Below are 20,240 nucleotides of genomic sequence, written 5' to 3' on the forward strand. Positions count from 1 at the left end.
GGGATGCAAGGTTGGTTCAACATATGGAAATAAATGAAATTCATCACATCAATAGGATTAGATAATAATTATATGATCATCTCAATAGACATAGAAAAAGTATTTGAAAAAATACATCATCCTTCATGCTCAAAACACTAGAAAAACTAGGGATAACAACCTTTTATGTTGAGGTATGTTCCTATTTGTGCTAAGCCCCAGGCCAACATCATTCTAAATGGAGAAAAATTGAAGGTGTTTCCTCTAAAACCTAGAACAAGATGGGCATGCCTTCTTTCACCACTTTTTAACACTGTTCTTGAAACATGGGCCAAAGCAATTAGACAAAAGAAATTAAAGGGATACATATAGGAAAAGAACTCAAATTGGCACTACTTGCTGACGATTCTATAACTAGAAGACCCAAAAATCTCTACCAGAAAACTTCTAGAACTAGTAAATGAATTCAGCAAAGTAACAGGATATAAAATCAACACCCATAAGCTAAAGGCACTTCTGTATCGGTGACAAATCCTCAGAAAAGGGAAATGAAGAAAACTGCCCCATTTTTCAATAGCCTCAAAAAAAAAATACTGAATCAATGAAAAAGGTAAGACATATACAATAAAAACTACAGAACTCTAAAGAAGACTTTAGAAGATGAAAAGATCTGCCTTGCTCTTGGATAGGCAGAATTAATATTATCAAAATGACCATACTTCCAAAAGCACTATACAGATTTAATGCAGTTCAGATCAAAATTCCAATGGCATTCCTCATAGAAATAGAAAAAGCAATCATGAAATTCACCTGGAAAAATAGAGACCCAGATTAGCTAAAGTAATCCTTGGAAGAGTAAAGCAGATGGCATCACTATACCAGACCTCAAACTATACTACAGAGCAACAGTAACACAAACGGCATGGTATTGGCACCAAAACAGACTGGTAGACCAATGGTACAAAATAGAGGACACAGAGACTAACCAACAAAACTACAATTATCTTGTTGGACAAAGGTGCCGAGAACATGCACTGGAGAAAAGATAGTCTCTTCAAATGGTGCTGGGAAAACTGGAAATGCATATGCAACAATGAAATTAAACTATCTCTCACCATGCACAAAACTCAAAGTGAACTGGGGACCTAGGACTTAAATCAGATTCTGTCTAATGGAGATTAAGGCCTACTTTTTATTCTATGTGGAATTAGGCCCCAACTTCCTTAATAAGACTCCTATGACACAAGAATTCAAGAATCGATAAATGGGATGGAATCCAGCTAAAAAGCTTCTTGGCAAAAGAAAAAATCTGAGGTGAATAGAGGGCCTACATCATGGGAGCAAATCTTTACTCCTCACACATCAGAGCCCTAATCCTAAGGCATATAAAGAACTCAAAAAAAAAAAAAAAAACACCAAAAAAACCCAACCAATAAATGGACCAAGGACCTGAACATCACTGAACAGAAAAGTATACAGTCCATCAACAAATATAAAAAAAAATATTCATCTCTAGCAATGAGAGTAATTTTGATTTGCAATTCTCACTCCAGTCAGAATGGCAGCTATTATGAAGACGAACAAGAAGTGCTGGCAAGGATGTGTGGGGGGGAAAAGGTGCACTCATACATTGCTGATGGGACTGCAAATTGGTGCAGCCGATATAGAAAATAGTATGGAGACTTCTTAAAGCTGGGAATGGAACCACCATTTGACCCTGCTATACTTCTCCTTGGTCTATACCCAAAGGACTTAAAAACGGCATATTAAAGGAACACAGCCACATCAGTGTTTATAGCAGCACAATTCACAATAGATAAACTGTGAAACCAACCTAGATCCCTTCAGTAGATGAATGGATTGAAAAAAAAAAAAAGTGGTATATGTACACAATGGAATACTACACGGCATTCAAATAAAATTGCATTTGCAGGTAAATGGATGGAGTTGGAGAAGATAATGCTAAGTGAAATTAGCCAATCCCAAAAATCAAATGCCAAATGTTTTCTGATATAAGGTGACTGACTCATAGTGGGGTAGAGAGGGGGGACCATTGGAGGAATAGATGAACTCTAGATAGGGCAGAAGGTGGGAGGGGTCGGGGGTTAGCAATGATGATGTATGATGGACACTAAAAATCCAAAAACGGATAATTTATCAAACTTCTCACATTTTTTTTAACTTAAGATGGAGTGAAAAAAACTGCTCATTACCTTGACCACACCTTTTGTAACAAAGCTCTAGATGGCCATTGTTTACAAACGTGTATATAGTGGAATTTTTGAAGATGCTGATGACTCTAAATTGGTCAAATTTGTACATGCTGAATTTTAATCACAATTTTTAGTCATTAAACACATCCTTCTAAGGAGGGGACAATAGTGATGCAGAATCACCTTAAGTAAAACTCTAAATATAACTTTAACAACTTGAATGTTAAAACGGACTGAAGGCTACCACCATATTTGCTTTGTTCATTTGTATTCTAAACTCCCCCAGGTAAAATAGATGTCTGTCAGTCAATCCAGGTTAAGGTATTGTTCCACACCACCACCACCAGTTTACCCTACCTTCTTTCTTTGGCATGTTAGAAAAAGTGCCTTGACCAGTCTGACTTGGTCAGCTATATCTTTTCCCCTGCTGGTTTGATTCCCAAACTAGAATCTTGAACATTCCCAATCACTAATAAAGGTGCTGAAGCTGTTTTTCAAAATATTTTTAAAAATCAAACATTGCTTAACATAGAAACTAGTCAGATCCCTGAGCCAAATTCCTAAAACTTTCAAACTTTATTACTGGACCCACTCCTTGCAGACATACTAAGGTAGAATCTCTTGTCCATCATGAGGACTGCTGCAGCACTCTGTACATAAGTTCCCTAAATAGATGCTTTGGGATGATCACTATGGCTTTTACTACTTCTCTGGAATTCTACCTAACTCCATTTTTGGGATGGTCGAAGGCAATCCTCTGTGGAAATTCCCCTACCTCCCACATTTGAGGTGACTCTAGGTTCTGGTTTGACAAGGAAAAAATAACAGTAAAATTTTGAGTTGTCTAAAACTAGTAAGCATGTATTTTCATGGTTCTATAATAAACGCATACCTTATTGATAAGGTAGGAAATAGCTCCTTTTACTGTCTTCTATGTAATGGAGCACATTTACTGTTAGACTTCTATCTGGGACACATTTCTATGAGTATCACCTGAGGGGCAAGATAATTCTTTTTCCAAATATGAGAACAAATTAGATCTTGCAGCCTATAATTTGTTTAGTCCATTCTACATATTTTATTGTGATGACAGATAATAACATGTATATTCTGAATGCTAATTATAGAATAAGTACAATAAAGAATTTCTCAATTAACTGAAGATTGACAATGCCTGAGCTGGGTTTGCTTATGTAACTGCAAGGCTGGGGGCCATGAGTTTATCCGTGCTGAACTTGTCTATGAAACTGTACTGCAAATACATATTGGTCAAGCAGCTTTATTCCATTTCCATCTTATCCTTGGACTAAGGAGATAACTAAGGCAGTCTGACTCTGCCACACCATGAGAAGACAGTAAGCCCCACTGAGCAAGAAAATCTCAAGTCTCTGCTTTTACCGAATGAGTATTGACAGATGTCTGCTGATATCCCATGGACTAAAGTGGTGTACATGTTGAAACCCATAGTCAATGTGTGGGGAAATATACTCTGGGAAAGCAAATGTTTTTAATAATCTAATCCATGATACAGAATGGCCCATCTCTAGTGAGTAAACCAAATGAGAATTTAGAGAACCTCAGAACAGTCAGAGGCCCGAGGTTCATGGCTCTTCCTTTCTTACTATCCAATTTCTGGAGGACTGGGGCACCTGAGAACTGACTGAAGACCCATTTTAATTATCTTCTGTTGTCTGAAGTAAGCATTGACACAATAGCATGGGTCTCGAAGTGCATTATCGGAGTCTTGCAAGTTTTCTTCATTATTTTCTTTTTTTAAAGAGAAAATTTTTTAAGAGAATTTTTTAATATTTATTTTTAGTTTTCGGCAGACACAACATCTTTGGTGCTGAGGATCGAACCCGGGCCGCATGCATGCCAGGCAAGCGCGCTACCACTTGAGCCACATCCCCAGCCCCTCTTCATTATTTTCTTAGAATTGAAATAAGTGCTATTATTAAGGAAATAAAATGGTCACAAAGTAATACAACAGTATAAGTAGGTCTTCCTGAAAAGGTATGTATGAAAACATCTTCTTAAAAACTGGAGTATTCAAGTATCAGTTTGTACAACCAGACCAAGAAACACAAAGACTTGTGAAATGCAGTTTCTAGGATATTAAATACAATCTTAAGGTGCTGAGAATTGAAATGTAAGATAAGGTGCACAACTCTAGCAATTAACTTTCCTTGAGTATGCTGTAAAATGATTTCCAAATCATCGTTTTTATAATAAAAATCATAATTTTTTGTTCTACGAACATTATGGGTCAGCTCTCGGTCCAGTTCACATCTATTTTTATCCTCACCTTGATGAATCTAAGCACAGAAAATCCCCAGGTCAGGATATGCTCACTCTTGTGGCAAAGAATGAGACTAAGCCAAGATACACAAGCATATTGCAAGTTTAATTCTTGAGGCACATTTTAAACTACTGAAAATACATTGACAAGCATGTTTAACATCAGTGTGAAATATTCCTCCACAGTACAAGGACGGGGGTATAAATATCTGAACAACTATTTTATAAATAAATATTTTTAAGAGGGAGAGAGAGAATTTCAATATTTCAGTTTTTGGCGTACACAACATCTTTGTGGTGCTGAGGATCAAACCCGGGCCGCACGCATGCCAGGCGAGCACACTACTGCTTGAGCCACATCCCCAGCCCCTGAACTATTCAGTTCATCACAACTACATATTGCAACTATCTTCAGAAGTCTTTTTTTTTTTTTTAAGAGGGAAGAGTGCTACTTTTTCCAAAAGGTTCTTGGTCTTGTTTACCCATGTGATAAATGTATGAAAGTGAGGTAGTCAAAACTCTTCCCAAGACTTTAATTGACCTAATCTAGTCTGGATCTGCAAGGAATGGGATCTCATCCTCCTTGTCACACTGGAAATTTACCAGATTGCTGTTAAGATTTTTCCTCTCCACTCCTATCCAGTACTTGGCTAGTGTTTTGTGTGTGGGGGTGGGGGGGTGGTTTTGGGGTTTTTGGCGGGGGGTTTTGTTTTTTGGTTTGGTGTTTTTTGTTGTTTTTTTTTCCCAGAAAACTAGAAAACTGTTCACCTAGACATCCTTTCTCCGGAATAGACTGAGTATGTGGTCACGAATCTGCTTGGTCTTGACACCATAGATGATGGGATTTATCATAGGTGGGAAGAGCAGATAGAAATTGGCAAGGAGTATGTGGACGTGAGGGGCAGCCCGGCGAGCTACTCGGTGCATGACTGAAGAGATGACCACAGGTGTGTAGAAGGACAGGATGGCACCTATGTGAGACACACATGTCCCAAATGCCTTGTAGCGGGCCTCCTGAGAAGCAAGCTGCAGAACTGCCCGGAGGATGAAGATGTAAGACAAGACAACAAACAGCAGGTCCAGCACCACAATAAACATGGCCACAGCAATGCCGTAGATGTTGTTGAAGCGGGTGTCCCCACATGCCAGCCTTACCACGGCCATGTGCTCGCAGTAGCAGTGGGCAATCATCGGGCCCCGGCAGTAGTGGAAGCTTCGGAGCAGAAAGGGGAGTGGAGTCATTAGTGTCACAGCCCGGGTCACAGCAGCCATGCCAATCTTGGCAATCAGGGGCCTGGTCAGGATCGTGGTGTAGTGCAGTGGCTTGCAGATGGCCACATAGCAGTCAAAGGCCATGGCCAGCAGAACTGCTGATTCCATAATGGAGAAGGAATGGAGAAAAAACATCTGGACCAGACAGGCATAAAAGTTGATCTCCTGATCCCTGAACCAGAATATGGCAAGCATTTTGGGCAATGTTGTAGAAGAAAGGACTAAGTCAATGGCTGCCAACATAGCCAGAAAGAGGTACATGGGTTCATGCAGGGCTGCATCAGCCCTGATAATGAAAATAAGGGTGCAGTTGCCAAGCAGGGCCAGAGTATAAGCTGAGCAAAAGGGGATGGAGATCCACATGTGTAGGTGCTCCAAACCAGGAATTCCCACCAACAAGAAGGCCACTGGATGGGTTGTGGTTATATTGAAGGTTGACATGACTCCTGGAAATCCCTGGCTTTTTGACAAGGCTCCTTCACCTTCCATGTATATTTTCTACAGTATACATTATAAAAGAGTTTCAAGATGTGATATTCCATTGGAGGACTAATCTTATTACCATTGCTGTATTTTAAACAAAATAAACTAGTAGGCCTCAGACATGGAGAAGTACAATCGATGTTTCCTACTGCAAAGAAACGTTGAATCTTAAGTGAGACTATAATACTGAATATCCATAGAAATGATAAGACAAATTTCATAAAGGGATGGAGAATAGTGTTCTTGATATCAGGAATAACTACCTTTTAGAAAAAGTAATATTTAAATCAGTTCATGTCTTTAGCTTCAGTGGAAGATACGATTGTACGTGCTAAACTCCTGAACACAGAAGCAAATTTTCTGTCAAAACCTTAAACTTAGGTACATAAGTGGTTATTTGGATTTCATTTATGGATAGTGGTTACCATATTGAACCATGCAGAATATTTCCATATTGGAAGAACATTTTTGTTGGGATCCAAATATTCTAGAGTGGGTCTCTCCTTTTTATACCCACAAATCTGAATACAGTCCTGACTCCAGCTTGAAAATAACTTTTGTTCTCCACTAAAATTGTTAGGTTCCTATTGATGTAGCTTACATTCACCTAGAAATGTCTATAATTGGTCTCACCTTTCTCAAATATTACTTGAATTTGAAACACTCTAATCTGGATTCCTTTCCCATTCTCTTAAATTGCTTCAATGGGAAGACCCATAATTTCCCTAATGAGAGTGCCATGGCTTCTTACCTTCTTGCAACTGTGCCTCTCAGGAACTTCTATCTGAATTAACCATTCTCTCCCTCTTAATCCACTCTTCTGGGGCCAGGGTTGTAGTTCAGTGATGGAGCACTTGCCTCTCTCGTGAGGCACTGGGTTTGATCCTCGGCACCACCAAAAAAAAAAAAAAAATTGTCCATCTACAACTAAAACAAATTTTTTTTTAAAAAAAAATCCACTCTTCTCTTGGATCCCATGACATTTTTAGCCCCTCCTACAGTTTCTCATTTTGGTCTCCTAGTGTAGTTCTCAATATTGAATGTATTCAGGTCTCAAGCTTAACCTCTGTTCAACTTTACTGAATATATTTAGTAAATTGAATAAACTTAGTGAAATATTTTTCCTTAACTGGTTAAGGAAGCCTATGAAAATATCCCTTAGAATTCTTAAAGTTAATAAAAACATGACTAAATCACGTAGTATGATGTGGAGTTAGCTTTAAAAAGGAAATAGGGAATTTTAAAGTAGGTGGAGAGGGGAGATAACAATCTGAAAGATCAAAGTGGGCCTCACCAAAAGTGAAAGGAATTTGAGAAGAAAAGTACTTTAGTTCCATTAAAAGACAGAACCCAGGATTCCATGTGGGTGGCTTAGATTGGGGGTGGGGGGATATGCCAGTGAACAAAAATGGGATGAAAGAATAAAACAAAGGCAGGGAAAACAAATCCAAAGGTACACCTCTGAGCTGAACTATACTGTCAACTATATCCAATAACATGAAGACTCATGAAGAAGGAATCTTGACTGTCCACTCTGGACATGGAAAAGGTGAAGATTTATCTAGTGGCTTCCACGTACCGCCCCAAGCCTGCAATGAAGGACTGATCCAAAACTGGTAGATTTCCTAATACTTACAAGTTCACACATACACCAGAATAGCATGCCTCAGTGACTAGGGAAACTCTGGGGCAAGATGCAGCTAGGTAAGGCTATATCTGCACTCAAGTGGTTGTCACACCAATATGTAAATATGTAAAGAATATAGTTGTCTCTGGAGAAAATGCTGAAAAGGAACAGCCAGATACAATGCCTCATGATATAAATGTTCAATATTCAAAGATCAGCTAGATAACTAATGTAGCTACAGTGAGGTGAGTGAGTGGGAGAATTATAAAGATCAAGAAGAGGAAAGATCACACAAGGCTCAGCAGACAAAAGTATGCATAGTCCCTAAACTTTCTGAATCTAACAATACAAAGAGTTAAGGGTAAAAACGGGATAGAGTCCAGAGGCTATTTCAGCAACCCAGGGAAGGGAGGAATTTGGCAAAATAAGGTAGTAGTGGTATATGTGGTACAAAGGAGCTGGATTCTAGATATATTTTGAAAACTGCCCCAGGATTTGACAGATTGCATATAGGTTATGGAAAAGGAAGCCTAAGATTCTTGTCACAAGCAACCAAAATGAAAGAGTTCCACTCAACTGAGATGAGGAAGCTTTTTGAAGAAGATCAAGATTTCAGTTTTGGATGTGGAAGTCTGAGATGTGCATCAGAAATCCAAGTAAAAACGTGACCTATTTGGATAAGTCTGGTGTTTGAGGGAGAGATCTGGGTTGCAGGTACAAACTTGGAATCATTGGAAAAATAGATTTAAAGCATAAAACTGAGAACAAAGAATATTGAACTAAAGTAGAACTTGGGCAATTGTTAGGATTCTTTTATAGGAACAACTGAGATGATAGTCACTAGAGATGATAGTGACAGTTTGTGCTTTAAATCTATTTTTCCAATGATTCCAAGTCAGAAATGAATCTGAACACTTAGAATCGGTACATGGGAGGAGTGGGGGCATATTGAGAAGTCGACAAAGGAGACGGAGTAGACAACTATCAAGATAGGAGATAACCAGGATAATGTGCTGCCTTGTTAGGCTGCTAAACACATAGTATTTTAAAACTTGTTTCTATGGAATGCTACTGATAAGCTATATGAAAACATAGTTGGCTTTGTTTGGAAACAGAGGGTAGAGCAATTTTCATAGAATAGCAGAAAGTGAAAGTGAAGTCTGTTTTAACTGACAAGAAAAGTCTATCCAAGATCCCTCCTGCACGGACTCTTGCTGCAGGGGCCAGCATGTAAATGAGACAGTGTCCGCAGTGGGAAGGAGTCGAAGTCATCCCTTAATGTGGCATGTAACCTTATGTACAACCTCGAGAATGAGATCCTAATTGGAATGGGTTTTACTCCATGTGTGTATAATGTCAAAATATACTGAAATCTAAAAACATATTAACCTAAAAGTGTGTGTGTGTGGGGGGGTGTTTACAGTAACTTTAAAGCTGAAGAGAATTAATATAAAGGTAACATATCTTCAGAAACATCCTATACCATTGCCCTCTTAAGTACTCTACTTGTTCACCATGGATTTTCATTGCCTTTGAGATCTTAGATAAGTTGACATCTCGCCTTCTTTCTAGTTTCCAGACTAGACATCCAACTCATATCCTTATACTACATGGAATTCATTGGCAAGTATCATCTGATTATCCTTCATAGTAAAATAATAGTTGTATATTTTAATCATCACCACCTTATTCAAGTCACTATCATCTCTCGGCTGTTTCTACAAAAGAATCCTAACAATTGCCAAAGTTCTACTTTAGTTCTCCAATATCTACCCCTACCACAAACTTCTACCATATTGTGAAGTAAAGGACTGGAGTTGACGAACTATTCCTAGCAACTCCAGCCTTTAACAGTGTTGAACATTTTACCAAATGAAGCATGACTCCCAGACCATTGAGATAGGTCTTCTGACTTTCTTACATGACTCCCCACCCACCTGATCTCAGCTCAGAATGTTTATCTTCTAATGTAAATAATCCCATGTTAGAAGTTCTAAGAAATCTCCACCAGCATCGATTTACCTATAACAGAATAAAAATCTTATCACAAGATTTTTACTGTGCCTTAGTAATACTTGTATCTTACTCGGCAACACTTGTCTTTGTAGCAAACAAGCTCTATACCAACAAACTATTTTCAATAGTTATATTTCTATCAGTTATAGTGTCTAAAATAGATATATATACCAGGCACTGTTCTTGAATATGAGACACTATACCTGATAGAAAGATCCCACATGCCTGTTGCCAACTTTGTTTCATAAACATTTTTTCCACAATTTCCACAAATTCAAACAAGCTTAATCTTACCTGAGTTTCCATATTCCCCTTGCCATCCCTGGGTACTTTATCACCAACCACCCTGTGACCTGCCCACCATCCTTATGCAAAGAAAACAGCATCTCATCTTAATGTCTTCTCCCAAACACATGGTGTCCAAAAATCCATGGCCCTTTCTTATTTTATCAGAATCTCATCCAAAAATCTTCCCCGGGCAGAATTTCAATTTCGGTAGGAAATTGAATGGAGACAGTTTTCACCTCGTATCCATGATCCAAAACTCTGAAGTGGATGTTTTATCCAACCTACACTGTTTCAAGAGCCAAAATGTCCCCACTGAACCACAGGACTTATGTCATTGTCTCAAATGCTTATAAAGTAGGACTGTGTGCCCAGAAAATAATCAGATGACTAATTGGCACCCTACGCTCTAACAGAATAGGATACTGATGGATTTGAAAGATTAAAACTCAACGATAGTAAGATAATCACAAAGTCCTTAAAGGATATGTCTGTAGTAGAACTTCAAATATTTCTTAGTACTGCCTGCCACCTTACTAGTTCAAGCCTCATTTTCTCCCTTTTGACTAAGGCAGAGACCTCCTAATTGTGAGGAGGGGTCCTGATGGGTGTAGGGAAAGTAGTGATAGGATCCAAGATGGAATAATGAGCTTTTCCCCAGTGATGACTCGAAGCATTTGGCATAGAAAGGAGGCAGGAGTCCTATGTGGTAGGAAGAATGTTGGGGAGTGTATAGATGAAGCATTTGGATGGGGCTGTGGAGACTCGTCTTCCTTTTTTAAAGCCAAAGTAGAGATTTTATGACCAGGAGAAAGCAAAAAGAGCTGATGCCCAAGACCAGGACAGGATGTGGGAAGAAACTGGCAGTGTCCCTCATTACTTCCCACTCACCACAACTGTACCACCTGTTTCCTGCTCCCTAGTTACAGCTCTGTCCTCAGGTCTCAGAGTGAAATGCAGCTCTGGAACCTTTCCATTAGCTCTGTGCAATTCCAGTGCAGCCTTCCTCTTCCAGTTAGGAGTAGGGGTGGGTCAAGGAAAGAGGGAGGGAGCAGCTGGATTTATCCTCACAAACCTCAGCATTTCTCCCAAAAAACATGGAAGCAGAAATTACTGCCCTTGAGTCCTCATGGATTCATAGAAGGCTCTGGCCTTTTCTCTGGGGTTGACAGAGGAACTCTCCTGACCCAGGCCTCATACCCCAAGGACTCCATGCAGCCCATGCCCTCTTGCCACCTAGTGGCACTAAGTCGGGCTTCCCAGGGGTCTTTCCTTAATTGCCAGAGGCTGTGAGTACCTCAGGAGGAGCCGGCTTATGCCTTGGTCTTTGTCTCCTTATGCTATGTTCATTGAAGTGTCTCCTGAGAAAGACGCCCTCATTCAAATGTATACACTGCAACCAACTCCTATCTAATTGTGTCTTTAAAGGTCAGGAATTCAAGCCAAAGTCATCGGTTAGGTGTCTTATTTAGCATTTATATTACCCATTGGCCTGAACTATGCATTGACATCTAGCTTGTAATCGAAGTATGTCACTTCTCTATTCTTGATCCGTTTCCTTGTCACTAAGGTACAGATAATACAACTTTTCCTAACCTATAGGGTTGCTGGGAGGCTCTAACTATATGAATGTAATAATTATCAACCATTTATAAACAATAAAGGGTGAATTCTACAACTGACCTTAATGTTTATTATTTTGCAAAGAGAAGGAAGCTCCTTATTACCAGTGTTCCCTGTGGACTTTGCCTGATATAATGCCTCCTCATATTTTTGAAAAATAATCTTAGAACTTTGTTACACTTGACACCCTTCCCACAGAGGAATTCTGGACTTGAGGTTGCATAACTGCTGGCCCTCAAAGTATGGACTTGGGCCTCTCACATAAGTCTGTCCTCAGAAGCAGGGATGAAATAAATTGCTACACAGCGCCTTTAAAGTTGCAACCTAAATTAGTCATGCACAACTATGCCAAGGGGATACGGCCTACCTAAAAAATCATCTTGCCAAAATCTCATGTAGCAAAAGTTGGTGTCAGGGGCAAAAGGGAAAACAATTCTTGTTTAAGAATATGAGACATTATCAGATTTTGTGTATACTTGAAAAAGTGCCAATGGATCTATGAAAGAGTGTGAGAAGAAATTCCAAGATGACACCAATACTGTGTCTTAAGAAGAAGGGGGCTGGGGATGTGGCTCAAATGGTAGCGTGCTCGCCTGGCATGCATGTGGCCCGGGTTCGATCCTCAGCACCATATACAAAGATGTTGTATCCGCCAAAAACTAAAAAATATTAAAATTCTCAAAAAAAAAAAAATCCCCCTGTTCCTCTGGACGGGCAGAATCACACCTCTGGGATGGGAGTCCCCTATGTTTCTCCTTTGCTAGCAAAGCAATAAAACTTTTTTTAAAGTGCTGCGCCCCTCCCCTGACTCGGGCAATGGCAAGGCCCTACCGAGGTGGATGGCGCAAGGCGTCCATCCTCTGGAGGAGCGCAGTATGTTTCTGGGAATGGGCTGGTTTGTTTTTGTATTCCTTTAATAAGTATAGTTGTGATTTCTCATGACCATTAAGTATGAAGGGAAAAATATGACTTTCCCAATTAATGCAACTACTTCTAAAGAATAGAAGATCTGTTTGCTCTAAATGCAATGATTCAGCTGTGGAGCGTAAATTTTTAATGTCTAATGAAAAACTCCCTGTATTCCTGTCAAGGAAGTTTTTGAGAAATTAAATTAAAATCTAAAGAAAAATCTAGAGAAGAAAAATTAAGAAGACAGATTAGTGCTTAGTACTGGGCAACTTGTTCTTATTCCAGTGCACAATGGTTTGTGCTCTTACTCTTGTTTGATTAAAATTAATAACAAGTCAACCACTTGCCGTAACCATGGCACCGGTTCCAGTCAGTAAGTCAAGAAAGAATAGTCAAGGTATAGGCCAATAGTTTGGGACATTTGTAACTATTATTAAAAGTTAACTAAGCAGAAACAGCTCACAGCAAAACACGAACTGAAAGTACAAATGCTTGCTTATGCATAAGCCAAGATATATTCTTCTATTCTAATTGTAGCTACGTAATATTGTTTCTTTGTGGTTACAAAACGGGAATCATTATTCAAAGTACTGTGAGCCTGCCAAAATGAAAAGTATATATGATCAACTTTACAAGTAAAGATTAGGATCAACACCGTCACTTTGGTGTCTGTGTTTCTCCACCCCCTCTTTCACCGACTCCTCACCATCCTGAGAACCCCCTGTTGGAGCTGGTCTCCGACAAAGTGACTCCACCCAACCTTTCTTCCTTCTAAGTAGGACAAGATCCTGCACTTAAGCATAATTCCTATTACATCGTGGATGATATGTAGGTATGTGTCCTAGTTTGAGATACTGGAATGTTCTGGTGACTGGGAATACTATAACCAAGCCAAGACTACTACAGTTTTCTTTATACTAATCTCATATTCTTTGTAGGAGGATAAAAATATATGTACTTATAGGCTGCTCAAATTTGTGTGCCAAATGAGCTAATCCAAAAGTTCTCTCATTTCACTATTCATGACTAATCCTGTGCTGATGACAGATGGGTTGCATGGCTCTGTGATTCTTACATTACTAAACTTCTGCAAGAAACAACTTCTCGCTCTTCATAGGGAATGGAAAGGACTCAAGGGATGATGTATTATTCCTTGTGAAAGTCAACAGGAGTTTTGTGCATGAGAGATGAGGGTTTAATTTCATTTTGTTACATATGGATTTCCAGTTTCCCAGCACCATTTGTTGAAGAGGCTCTTTTCTCCCGTGCATGTTCTTGGCACCTTTGTCTAATATAATTGTAGTTTTGTTTAGTCTCTGTGTCCTCTATTTTGTACCATTGGCCTACCAGTCTGTTTTGGTGCCAATACCATGCTGTTTTTGGTACAATTGCTCTGTAGTATAGCTTACAGTAGGTGGTATCACTATACCAGACCTTACTCTCCCTGCTAAGGATTGCTTTGGTCTATAACCAAAGGACTTAAAAATGGCATACTTCAGGGACATAGTCACATCAATGTTTATAGCAGCACAATTCACAATAGCTAAACTGTGGAGCCAACCTAAATGCCCTTCAGAATATGAATGAATTAAAAAATGTGGCATATATACACAGTAGAATATTACTCGGCAATAAAAGGGAATAAAATCATGGCATTTGCAGGTAAATGGATGGCATTGGAGAAGATAATGCCAAGTGAAGTTGGCCAATCCCAAAAAAACAAATGGCAAATGCTTTCTGATAAGGTGACTCATAGTGGGGTAGGAAGAGGGAGCATAGGAGGATTAGATGAACTCAGGGTAGAGGGTGGGAGGGGGTCAGGAGGTTATTAGCAATGATGGTGGAATGTGATGGACATCATTATCCAAGTACATGTAGGAAGACGAGAATTGATGTGAGCATACTTACATACTTTCATACAGAGATGAAAAAACTGTTCTCCATATAATAATTGTGATGCATTCTGCACCTTTGTCTAATATAATCGTAGTTTTGTGGGTTAGTCTGTGTCTTCTATTCTGTACCATTGATCTACCAGTCTGTTTTCATGCCAATACTATGCTGGTTTTGGTACTACTGCTCTATTAAATAAAAGCAATTTAAAAACAAATAAGTCAACAGGAGGATAAGTAGGTCTCTTATTAGAAATAACTTCTAATTCCTAACACTGTTAGTATTTAGTACTACTTTAGTCCTACTTTAAAGGTTGCCACCTGCCCAAACAGAAGAAACCATAGAGAGATGTTGACTCCATTGGAATTAAACGTAATGTTTTTTGTGTTGAATTCTGTGAACAGAGTTAGGAAAAAGAAAGACTATAGGTTTTTACTTTACTCCTCACAGATAGCTTTCAACCATTCATACGCTACCTGGCACAGACTTAGTCTCTTTCAAAGGTAAATAAAGGCAAACATAGATAAGAATATGTATTTCCTAAATAATAGTCTCTGAGGGGGGGAAAAAGGGGGATTCCAAAAAGTAAAACAATACACTTTTGGAAGACAATGTATGGTGGCTTCTATGAGAAGCCCCGTTGTGTTGTCAGCATTAATAGTAAGGGAATTATTAAGCTTTCGTGATACAGAAGATATTAGTTCCTCTAATCTGCTTTGCCTTGCTCACTTTTTTCCATATTCTAATTCTTGGATAGGGAATTCAGAGGACAAAACCTGTAATTTTCTCTTCCAAGGACATAAACATAAGTTTGGCATCCCTACCTGTCCCCAGGTGCTAGAACAGATGTGGCTGGATTAGTTAAATGAGCAATTCTCAATCTTGTTGAATACAAAAAAAATGGATTGTACAACATACAGAAAAGTCGAGACATGTCTTATTTGAAGTGTTTAATGAAAGGGTTTGGCTATGAAGAGAGAAAGGTAAGTCAAAGAATAAGACTGGCTAAGCTAAAGAAATAACTTTCTAATAAGTAGAGCTGTCTCACTTAGAACCTGCTGCAGCCTGATAACGTTGCAAACTTCCCAACCCTGGGAGGATTTCCTCAGAAGCTGAACACCTTCTGTCAGAGTGACTAAGGAAGGATTCCTATATCAGACCTACTGTTGGTAGTCACCCAGGTACCAAGTATATAGACAGATCACCAAATTCCCATTGACTTGACAGAAAATCAAACTCTAAGGCTTCTCATAAGCAAATGAATTTAGATGCAAATGAATTGAATCTCTTTTTTATTCAAAATCACCAGAAGACCAATGCAACAAGACTGTCAAATTAGTGAAGAGGAGGGAGCACTGTGAGAAGCCAACAGCCAGCAGTTTGAGTCTGTAGGCTCCCGGAGAATAGAGACCCACAAGTCCTAAACAGATTGGTGACTCTGAATTTCAGGGCACTTTTTTCATTATGCCAGGAAAGATCCAAGCATATGTTCTGACATTCTTCTACTTCCTGTCAAACTTCTCCCCCACTCCAACAGGCAACCACCCATACTCTTGAGCTGTCCCTCGCCCTCCTTTTGCTTACTTTCTCAGGAATAGTCCTAAGACTCGCTCACGGATCTGCTTGGTCTTGACACCATAGATGATGGGATTTATCATAGGTGGGAAGAGCAGGTAGAAATTGGCAAGGAGTATGTGGACGTGAGGGGCAGCCCGGCGAGCTACTCGGTGCATGACTGAAGAGATGACCGCAGGTGTGTAGAAGGACAGAATGGCACCTATGTGAGACACACATGTCCCAAATGCCTTGTAGCGGGCCTCCTGAGAAGCAAGCTGCAGAACTGCCCGGAGGATGAAGATGTAAGACAAGACAACAAACAGCAGGTCCAGCACCGCAATAAACATGGCCACAGCAATGCCATAGATGTTGTTGAAGCGGGTGTCCCCACACGCCAGCCTTACCACGGCCATGTGCTCGCAGTAGCAGTGGGCAATCATCAGGCCCCGGCAGTAGTGGAAGCTTCGGAGCAGAAAGGGGAGTGGAGTCATTAGTGTCACAGCCCGGGTCACAGCAGCCATGCCAATCTTGGCAATCAGGGGCCTGGTCAGGATCGTGGTGTAGTGCAGTGGCTTGCAGATGGCCACATAGCGGTCAAAGGCCATGGCCAGCAGAACTGCTGATTCCATGATGGAGAAGGAGTGGAGAAAAAACATCTGGACCAGACAGGCATAGAAGTTGATCTCCCGATCCCTGAACCAGAATATGGCAAGCATTTTGGGCAATGTTGTAGAAGAAAGGACTAAGTCAATGGCTGCCAACATAGCCAGAAAGAGGTACATGGGTTCATGCAGGGCTGCATCAGCCCTGATAATGAAAATAAGGGTGCAGTTGCCAAGCAGGGCCAGAGTATAAGCTGAGCAAAAGGGGATGGAGATCCACATGTGTAGATGCTCCAGGCCTGGGATTCCCATCAACAAGAAGACTACTGGATGGGTTGAGGTGATATTGTAGGCTGACATGTCCACTGGGAATTCTTCCTCCTTACCTATTCCAGTCTTCTAGAGAGGATTCGGTATTAGAAGAATTGCAGTGTTCGAGTTCAAACTCTGCTCATGTATGTAGGAGGATTAGCCCTTGTTCCCATTTCTGGACCTTAGAAGAAATTGGAAAATGATCATAACATACATCATGAGACACTTCTCATGATCCTTTCCCTCTTGGTGCTTATAAAATTTATTAGGATACTAAATACCAATGGAGCTAATATAAAAGCAGCCTTTAATGTGAAATGGAGTGCAAAAAGAGCTTTCTAGAATGTACATGGTCAAAGACGGCTTTAGAAAAGGGTGGATTCCTGGGGCTGGAGTTATGGCTCAGCGGTAGTGTGCTCACCTCACATGTTGCAAGGCGCTGGGTTCAACCCTCAGCACCACATATTATAGTTATCACGTTCAGCTACAACTACAAAAATAAATATTAAAAAAGACTAGCTTTTTTTTTTTTGAGTGGATTCCTGTGTAAATCTTACCTAAAAATTGGACTTGTCTCCACAGAAAGTTTGGAATCTCCCACCAGTTTGTTACCTAGTCAGTATAAAAGCCATCTTCCTATTAGAAACCTCACCTCCCAGAACAATGTATACCTGTATATTTTCTCCAGAACTTGGCTATAAGATGAATAGCATGGAAGCCCTATGATAACAGGGCTATGTGTTTTTATATTTATTTACATAATGTCCATGACACCCATAGGGGCACTTGCTAAATAATTCTTGAATGAATGAACATCCTCTTATTTAAGCTGTTGCTTTTGTCTTCCCTACTCCCTGTATAGTCCTGGCCTCCATGGGCCCTCCAGTTTATTTGTCCTCACAGCTCAATCTTGATGCTTGCTAATTTGTTTAAAATGTATAGAAGTCCACCAACCTTTCATCTCCAACTAAGATATACCTACTTTTATGTTCACTACATAACATTCACAATCCAACTACTTTTCCAGGTTCTTCCTGGCGAACAAGCCTGAACTAGCTTGAATGCTTTTATCCAATTCATTGTCCTGTGTTTTCCTTATCTCCATAGCCAAGGTGTCAGCAAATACCAAAAGGAAACCTGTTATTTCTTTGGACCCAAAAGTACACTGGGGGTCCATAAATTAGATTACTCAATTAGTACCGTTCTCTGTCTTGTTTTTATTTTTGGAAACGGGGATTGAACCCGAGGGCGCTTAACCACTGAACCTCATTCCCAGTTTTATTTTTTGAAACAGAGGCACCCTAAGCAACTTGGAGAAACACTAAGTCACTGAGGCTGGCTTTGAATATGTGATCCTCCTCCCTCAGCCTCCCAAGCTGCTGAGATTATAGGTATATGCCACTGAATCCAACCTGTTCTCTTATGGGATGCACACTTATCCTGAGAAATTTTAGAATGATGGATTTGGAAAATTGAATCTCCAAATCATGGAGAAAGTAAGCAGATCTGGAACTGCTGGTTGCCAAGATTAGTACAGTTCCAAATCTTTTGACTCCTACTCCACAATTCCCAGATTCTGGCTAATAGTTACTGAGATCTTTAAGAAGCAAGTCTGCCTGATCTTTCTATTCTACCTCCTTATTTCAGATTTTCCCCCCCCTGGGACTCACAGCAGTTACAACTGAGGCAGGGCCAGAATGTGGGGTAGGAGACACATGAGTAGCAATGACGAGAAAAGGGAAGTGACAAGCATGATCTGGGGCTATTTAGGATTTGGTGGAGGTGGTCCCTAACACACGGCACAACACAGAAGAAACCCTTTCCTGTCTCCCCTGTTCTGTGCTAACAGTAGGATGGGAGCACCTGAAACTTGCAGGAATATTTTTAAAAGGGTAGAAAGGAATGGAAAGCCAGAAGGTAAATACCTCAGATGGGGATAAGTTATCTGTCTGGGCGTGAGAGGCACAAAGAATTGGACTCTCCTGTTACTCCGTTCCCCAGCCCCTCGCCAAACCCCATTCCCCCTCAAGCATCAAATATTCTTCTCCACTTGGCTTCCGAGTTTTCCCTTTAGTGGTTCAGTCTATCATTCTATCCTAGTTTTCTCTGAACTCCAGCTCACATTCCCTGGCCTCTTTTCACTTGACCTGTACTCCAGGTACCCTGTTCCAACCTCCCTGGGAGCCAGCTGATCCCAGCATAAGCCCCTCTCCCTGGTCCATGCCCTCATCCCATCTGTATCAAATGTCTTACTCTCCCTTGTGTTCCTGGGCTTCCTCTACCACTGCAGTCCAACATGCTCTCGCCCTTCAGCGTGAGGCTCGGTGCATTTTCTGCAGGCTGTAGGAAAAACTGGTACCTCTTAAGAGGAGGATGGAAAAGACAAATTGAAAAAGGGAGGATCTGGCTATATCTTTAATCAGCTAATCTTTTCCCAAAAGATAAAAGGAAATAGCAGGCTCAGTCTCTAAGGAACATTTTGAAAGGATCCCAAGATGGGCCTAGTCTAGTCTCTGGGATGCCTCTGGAGACTTTCTGCCTAATCTTCAGTCTGGAGGGGTTCCTTCCTCTGGCCTCCCTGGACCCTCCTCCCTCATCTTGCTGTGGCATTCAGTTGTGCCCCCTTGAGGCAGAATGCAGTCTTTGGTAATCACCATGCCTCTCTCCACTCTTGGCTTTCTTCCCTGCCCTCTGAAAACTAGAGCTGCTTCAATGTACACACAGCTGCCTGCTGTGCATGGCTTCTGATTATGACTTAGGAGGTGTTCAGTTCCAACTACATCAAGGATATCTATGTCTGGAGTTTGACTTTTTTTTTTTTCCTGGACTTTACCTGTAAACTCAGTTTGGGAGATCTAGGTTTGACTCTCAGCTTGTGACCTTGATAAGCCACTTGGCATCTATCCCTTGATTGTTTCCTTATTGTGAGGACAATAATCCCAGTTCTTCCTATCTCACAGGATTTGAAGGAGGATCCAATGGATAATTGTAGGAAAAAAATTTATCTGTACAATAAACATTACTCTTTTATATGAAAGTATTAGTAAGTTCTTCTATGACTGGTCTTAGGGCCTGCTATACTGTCAGGGTGTCTTCTGTGAAAGTCAGCTTTCCTCTTCAGAACCGTAACAGCTCTGAGACTATATCCTACTCGCATCCCCTCTTCCTACA

At 40.4% G+C, this 20,240-nt stretch overlaps 2 protein-coding genes across 2 annotated transcripts; both read right to left on the reverse strand.

Moving 5' to 3' along the window:
• Positions 1–5,258: 5,258 nt before the first annotated feature.
• LOC101957516 (olfactory receptor 52K1) lies at positions 5,259–6,203 on the reverse strand. Its single transcript, XM_005323121.3, has one exon. It carries the CDS (start codon positions 6,201–6,203, stop codon positions 5,259–5,261), a length of 945 nt encoding a protein of 314 aa, XP_005323178.2.
• Positions 6,204–16,178: 9,975 nt separating this feature from the next.
• On the reverse strand, positions 16,179–17,117 carry LOC101965528 (olfactory receptor 52K1). Its single transcript, XM_013357648.2, has one exon. It carries the CDS (start codon positions 17,115–17,117, stop codon positions 16,179–16,181), a length of 939 nt encoding a protein of 312 aa, XP_013213102.2.
• Between the last annotated feature and the right edge of the window lie 3,123 nt (positions 17,118–20,240).

Source organism: Ictidomys tridecemlineatus, chromosome 4 (genome assembly GCF_052094955.1).
Source record: "Ictidomys tridecemlineatus isolate mIctTri1 chromosome 4, mIctTri1.hap1, whole genome shotgun sequence".
Classification (NCBI taxonomy): Eukaryota; Metazoa; Chordata; class Mammalia; order Rodentia; family Sciuridae; genus Ictidomys; species Ictidomys tridecemlineatus.